This window comes from Lactuca serriola, chromosome 2, assembly GCF_051521515.1.
Source record: "Lactuca serriola cultivar US96UC23 chromosome 2, Lser_US96UC23_V15, whole genome shotgun sequence".
Taxonomy (NCBI): domain Eukaryota; kingdom Viridiplantae; phylum Streptophyta; class Magnoliopsida; order Asterales; family Asteraceae; genus Lactuca; species Lactuca serriola.
The window spans coordinates 217,547,874-217,555,598 of record NC_136409.1 but is presented as its reverse complement, the minus strand read 5'-3'; the positions used below and the strand labels follow the sequence as shown (position 1 = coordinate 217,555,598).

Sequence of the window (7,725 nt, the reverse complement as noted above, 5' to 3'; positions counted from 1 at the left end):
GGTTAATTCTTGTGCATTCATCAATGCTAAATCCATTACCTAAATACTTTATGATATAAAAATTACCTTCCAATTACCAATAAATGATTACATATTTTGTGTTTGCATTGGATCACAAGATGGACCTTGACATTATGTCTCCAAACTTTTTTTTTTCATTTTCATTTCGTCATTATGATTACTCAAAATGATTTTATATATTTCACATATATGTTGCTATTATGAATTCATTTTTTCTGCTCAAAGATCAATGGTGCCTATAGATTCCTGTGTCTGGGGCACAACGACATTCTGTATTCCTGTAACAGGTGGCACATAGATTTATATTTTATAATTGGTGTAGCTTTTTATTGGTATAATAATTAATTGTTTATTATTAATATATGAGTGACAGGCTTCTTATATCACTGGAGGTGTTTATCTAAAGCCGCAACAGCTGGATGGACTGCTCCAATATCTAACAGTATGTGACTTCTATTCCCTCTTCAGTAATAATATTTTCATATGAGAAGAAAAAATTACACTAGTTTTACAACAATATATAACTTTATAGTCATTAATAATTTGTTTTGTTTGCATGCAAACAGATTTTGCGACAAATTTGCATTCCCGCAGCTTCTTATAACTCCCAAAGCCTGTTGATGTAGATTTTCGGGCTTTATAAGTTGGTTTTATATATTACTATTATTATGTGATACAAATTAAGTTTTACTATAAGACTTGCCAATACTTTTGCAGATGTTATGGTCACAAAAACACAATCAATAGGGGGTATATTTGTTCTGTTTGTATGTCTATTTTCTGTAAGAATCACAAGAAATGTTCAATTTGTGGGTGAATATGCATTTTTAATGTTTATTCTCATTCATTATGAAGTGTAAAAGGTAAGGTTCAATGCCAATAAGTTGTTTTGTTTCTGGTTGTGGTTATAACACTCGGTTGTCCAATCCTAAAATAAAGCTACTAAATTCATAACATCATCTCTAATAGAATAACAAAACGTTCATATCTCTAATAAATTAACAATAATAATGAAAAAGAAAAACAAGATATAAAGTTAAAGTCTTGGATATAATGGTTCCATTATCAGCCTCAACTTGTCTAAACGCTTGTTATAAAAAAGTTAAAAATGTTTGGTTGTAAGTATGATCATGATCTCTTTGTTTTGAAGCTTTGTACTTACTCTTTGTCTCTGACAATTCCTACAATAAACATCATAGTATTTAGTTATTTTTTATTACTCTTAGACTTTCTTATATAGAAAAACAAAGCACTAATGGCTGGAAATATGTTGACAAACATTTCATCATCATCACGAATTATTGCTATATATTATTTGACCAGTAGGACCCTCAATTTATCTTATTCAAGATGATAAGTAATTTGTGGGTAGCTTTCATTTTATCATTTTCATGTCACGTATGTTAACATGCAAAACCTGAGTATAAATTTAAAGCCGGCATACTATTATCTTTGTATCCTTCCGACTTTGCTGTTCAAAAAAAAAATAGAAATAAAACAACTCCTAAGTTTAGTTGCAAAAATGAAACCTGATCATATTGCTTTCCTCTTTTCTAATCTTGTTATATTTCTGATTTTTACCACCAATTCTGCTTTTGGTGGTGGTAACGAGACGGATTATCAGGCGTTGTTGAAGTTCAAGTCGACGATCAGGAATGAAGAAGCTCTAAGCTCATGGAACTCTTCCTTTGATTTCTGTGATTGGAGTGGTGTTTCATGTGGGAAGCAGAATAAAAAAGTCACTGCTCTATGGTTGGAGTCGCAAGGGCTAGAAGGCTCGTTGTCTCCTTATATAGGGAACCTCAGCTTCCTTCGTTTGTTTTCTCTAAAAAACAATAGTTTTCAAGGATCGATCCCTCATGAACTGGGTCGTCTATCAAGGCTACGAGGCCTTGATCTTGGCTTTAACAAATTCGATGGATTCATTCCAAGTAACTTGTCCCGTTGTTCTAACATTGAAAAGCTCGCACTTCATGATAACAAGCTAGTTGGAAGCATACCCAAAGAGATCAGTTTTCTCTCCAAACTTGCTTTTATTAGCCTTCATCATAATAATTTAACAGGTGGAATCCCGTCTGACTTGGGGAATATAACATCAATGATCACGTTCTCTGCAGCCGACAATCCATTTGGTGGGCGAATTCCAGCGTCCTTAGGAAATTGGAAAAACTTAATACAATTCTTCTGTGGTGGTTGTAACTTGTATGGAACAATCCCTCATTCCATGTATAACCTCTCACTCTTAACTAATTTTTCTTTGTCTGCTAATCAGCTTACTGGTAGTCTTCCCTCAGCCATGGGTGAAATGCTCCCTCACCTTGAGTTCCTTCAGTTACGAAATAACCAACTGACTGGACCTCTTCCACCCTCGATATCAAACTGTTCGAAATTAGGAATTCTTGAATTGATGGACAACAATTTTATAGGGAAGTTGACAATTGACTTTGCAAAACTAAGAGATATTTATAAGTTACTCTTGGGTAATAACATCTATGGATTCGGAGAAGCTGATGATATGAAGTTCATTGATACTTCAAAAAACTGCAGCAGATTAGAGATTTTGGATCTTTCTAGCTGCGAGTTTCAAGGAGTGTTGCCGACATCAATTGGTAATCTTTCTGATCAACTCGCTTACTTAAATTTAGGAGGAAATCATTTATATGGAAACCTTCCTTCAGGTATAGCTAATCTAATTGGCTTGACCACATTATTTGTAGATGAGAACAGTTTAACAGGAAAAATCCCATCGACCATTGGTAGGCTTCAATGGCTACAAAATGCTGATCTATCTAAGAACCAATTTTCAGGGCCAATTCCAGATGACATCGGGAACTTATCATTGTTAACTAACCTTTGGTTACAGTCCAACAGATTGGAATATATTCCATCAAGTATGGGAAATTGTCGTAATCTATTGGAGTTGCACCTTGATGACAATCAACTCGGCGGGAGAATACCTAAACAACTTCTTCAACTTTCATCTCTGACCATTATGTTAAATCTTTCTCAAAACAACTTGTTTGGGTCACTTCCCGGAGAGGTTGGCGACCTCAAGATGTTGACTTCTCTAGATTTGTCAAATAATAATTTATCAGGTAACATTCCTAGTAGCATTGGTGGTTGCACTAGCCTTGTATTTTTATCCCTCAAAGGTAACTTATTTCAAGGCAAAATACCATCGTCAATTAGTTCCATGAGAGGAGTTTCGACACTCGATCTTTCACATAATAATTTATCTGGCCAAATTCCTGAATTCTCAGAACGATTCTCATTTGAATATGTAAACCTATCCTTTAACAATTTTGAGGGTAAAGTACCTGTGATAGGAGTGTTTGCAAATGGAAGTTCATTCTCTGTTTTGGGGAATAGTAGGCTTTGCGGTGGCCTGGCTGAACTTGGGCTACCCAAATGCAAGGAGATGGGAAAACATAAAAAAAGGCTTCCTTTATTTGTAATAGTCATTCTTACTACATCCATCATTTTCACTGTATTGTGTTTAGTGTATGCTTTGTGTAAGAAAAGGAAGGGCCAAGCGTATCCAGCATCGAGGGACGAACAATTCTTGAAAGTATCATATGGTCAACTTCTCAAGGCTACCAATGGATTCTGCGAAGCCAATTTGATCGGCGAGGGTGGGTTCAGCTCTGTTTACAAAGGAATCCTTGATGATCATGATGATATAATTGTTGCAGTGAAAGTTCTACATCTTCAAAACCGAGGTGCTCACAAAAGCTTTATAGCAGAGTGTGAAGTGTGGCGGAGTATTCGACACCGGAATCTGGTTAAGATAATAACTTCATGTTCAAGTGTTGACTACCATGGAAATGACTTCGAAGCTTTGGTATACGAGTTCATGCCCAATGGGAGTTTACATGATTGGTTGCACTCAAGTGCAAGTAATTCCAGACTCAGCCTTCTTCAAAGAATAAATATCCTTCTTGATGTCGCATGTGCACTTGATTATCTTCACAATCACTGTCTACCAGCCATCATTCACTGTGACCTGAAGCCAAGCAACATTCTGTTGGATGATGATATGGTGGCCCATGTTGGAGACTTTGGCTTAGCACAATTTCATGGAACAAATTCAAACAAAAACAGTACAAGTGGCATTAAAGGAACAATTGGATATGCACCTCCAGGCAAATTAAGTTCACGTATTCCTACATGCCAATATTTACTGCAGTATATTACCTTTTTCTAAAGTACTTTCTTACAATTAATTTGCAGAGTATGGTGTCGGGAGTGAGATGACAAGTAGTGGGGATGTCTACAGTTTTGGAATACTATTGTTGGAGGTGATAACTGGGAAGAGGCCTACAGACGGCATCTTTAACAAAGGCCTTAGCCTTCATAAGTTTGCACACATGGGCATGCCAGACCACGTAAACGATGTTATTGATGATGAACTTCTGAATTTTCTTCAAGAGGATGCTATTGCTACACAATCTACGTTAGCATATTCAAAGAAAGTAGAGAAATGTATGGCTTTAACTGTCAAGATCGGAGTATCATGCTCCCTGGATTCCCCACCACAACGGATGCACATCAAAAATGTTGTTCATGAATTGCAGCATATTTTGGAAATGCTTCAAAATATCTAACATGCCATCTTCTCTCCTGTTACTTATGTGAATAGAAATAAAGGACTCTTTCTTAGTTAATTTGTTCATAGGCACGGTGTAACTGCCATCGCAAAATATGACATGTCATCTTCTCTCCTGTTACTTATGCCATTACAAACATTGGTCGTATTTGTTTTTATTAGATCTACACATTTGGTTGCCTTATTGGGTGTAAATGCGATCAATGTTTTATATTTGTAGCCTGTAACTGTGATAATATAAAATGTTTGTTATCAATTTGTATTGGCCAAAACAAATATGAAATGTGTGGATGAAATACATTTGGTCGTTTGTGCATGTCAATTCCAAAAAATGAATGCTCAAAGTATCATTCCTCAAGGAGGAGACTATACCACGATATAGTATTTTCTTATACAGCAGATCATATTTTACATGAGGATTCCTTTTGGAGAGGATGACCATAAGACTTTTATAAAATAAGGGACCATTTAAAAAATTCACGATAAATAAAAGTTGAAGACTTCATATATATGAAAAAAAGATTTAAATCTAAAATTGACAGTTTTGAAAGTTGATTGTTAGTCAAAGCTAACACACTGTTAGCCTTATGGATGTATTATACCTTGATCTATAGGTCTAACAAACCCTTTATCTGATTATGGAAGGATCATGTGAGGGATGTTTCATATTTATTATGTAACAACCAACTAAAGACCTTGTGTTTATAGAAGGATACAATTTTTTTTTTGGGTATTCTTGAAGTCTATACGTAAAGAGGTGGTGTGAAACCAAGTTAATAGTATTCAATTCCTTTGTTGAGTCCATTGATTTAGTTATCTACTCGCACTATCCTTATTGTATTATTGCTTATTTTTTAGTGGAACATAACTTACATTGTTTAAAGTAAAAATGCTTTAAAAACCAAAAAAATAAAATAAATAAAACAAATTCTTCTATATTGGAGTTCTGATAGGACATCGAGCCTTAATTCCACAAAATGTAGGGTTCAAATAACTTAAGGTAAACCCATTACAGGAAAGGTGGTTCAGACCCTTTAAGGACTACTTAAAAGTTCTAAAAGCTTTACTTTTTAAAGACGATATGTTGCCGTTGTAGGGTAGATAAGTTGTAAAAGTCATAGTTGTTGAGTATGACGACCAGTGGTGTCACTAAGATCATATAATTTGTTGTATCTATATTCAAAAAGGGGTGTGGAAACTTGTTGCATGTCTTTTAATGTGAAATGAATACATATTTTGAAATTAAATGCGGAAAGTAGTTCTCTTGTCAACTTACAAATCTTGTGGAAATTATCTCTCATGAGGACGTCATTCTGTTGAAAGCTAGTAGAAAAAAGTAAATAAAGTTTATAAAATTCTTTAATTTATATAGAAAAATATCATATTGATTGGATTTTTTTGATCTCAACCCAAAATGGTTAGCATTTAGCAAGTTGATTTAATAGCACTTGATACCGATTTAACCAATTATGGTAAAAATATGTTGTTGGCAAGTTAACTCATACATCAAATATGTGAAATAATTCATTGGATTAAGACTCTACAATGTAAATAGGATATTATTCTTTTCATACCCCTCTTTTATATATATATATATATATATATATATATATATATATATATATATATATATATATATATATATATATATATATATATATATATATATATATATATATATATATATAGAATGTGTTGTGAGTGGTAAGTAGATAATGAATATGATTACGTTAAGATGATTAGACATAAAAGCCTATACAAATATTATATACAAATCATAGGGCGGAGTATTAATAGCATCTCCAATTGTTACCCTATACTAGGGGTGGTCAAAAATATCCGCATCCGAACATCCGATCCAAAAAATCCAAAAATCCGATCCGAAAATACTCGAAAAATCGGATATCCGAAATTCAGATTCGGATACAGATATTAAAATGTGAAAATTTCGGATATTTCGGATATCCAAAATCCGAAATATATAATATAAAAAATTATTAAAAATAATTTTAATGCATGGGGTTTTTTCATTTGAAATTCAAAAAGACAAATTATTAACATTTTTACTTGGTACGCAAAGTGAGGATGGTATAAATATTACTTTTTTTATGTTAATTTTAGTAATTTGAGTTTGATTTCTCAAGATCTGCAAGTATCATGAGGTAACTTGCATTTAACCGGACCAAATGAAGTCTTATTATACCTAACAAATGCACGGAAACGTTCTTGTTCTTGGAGGGTTTATTTTCTTTATTTAAAACTAATGAAATTCGGATATCCGGTTTAATATCCGAATCCATATCCGAAATATCGAATACGGATTCAGATATCAATAATCAACTATCCGAATTTTCGGATATCCGAAATTCGGATATCCGGTTTTGAACACCCCTACCCTATACCATGACTTATTAATTATTATTATTGTCACCTCATCATTCATTAATTTTAACCTCTATTTAAATGACTTCTCTAATTGTTAACTTCTTCTCATAGCTTTTTCTTTAAATTTAACTAATCTATGATTATTTATTTAAAATGTTCTATATAAACCATACATTTAATTTGTTATTTTTAAGCACACATCATATTTTGATACAAAATATTCTAATAAATATTATCATTCTAAATTTATATTTCATAAATAAAATGTTATTAATTTTTGATAGAAAATACATAAATTAAAAACTAAAATATAATTAAGAGATAAAATAAAATATGATTACAAGATAAAGGGTTATATGTACAAAAAGTTAAATTATATTCACCATTAAATATATATTGAATGGTCAATAAAAATAATAAAAAAAAAAACTATGCACTCCAATAACAATAAGTGCTCAATATAGATAAATTAAAAGTAATAAGCTCTAAAAGAGCTCTCAATGGAGATGCTAATAAGAACAATCAATGATATTCAAATTATATTTAGTAATATATTCCATGAGATTTTTAATCATGTGTTTTTGGTAATTGAACTTCTTTATATTTTTATATAGAATATCTAACAATTATGTAAATTAAATCAAAATAAGATTTGAGTATAAAATAAAACGTTATTAATCAAAAGAGTCGTATGATAATATTGTGTTTTTATG

General features: G+C 32.3%; 1 protein-coding gene across 1 annotated transcript; it reads left to right on the top strand.

Annotated features, from left to right (window-relative positions):
• Window positions 1-1,981: 1,981 nt before the first annotated feature.
• Window positions 1,982-4,891, top strand: LOC145088552 (receptor kinase-like protein Xa21). Its single transcript, XM_079026930.1, has 2 exons — window positions 1,982-4,163; window positions 4,252-4,891. The coding sequence occupies exons 1-2, from the start codon at window positions 2,120-2,122 to the stop codon at window positions 4,623-4,625; spliced, it is 2,418 nt and encodes an 805-aa protein (XP_078883056.1). The 5' UTR covers window positions 1,982-2,119; the 3' UTR covers window positions 4,626-4,891.
• The last annotated feature ends 2,834 nt before the right edge of the window (window positions 4,892-7,725 follow it).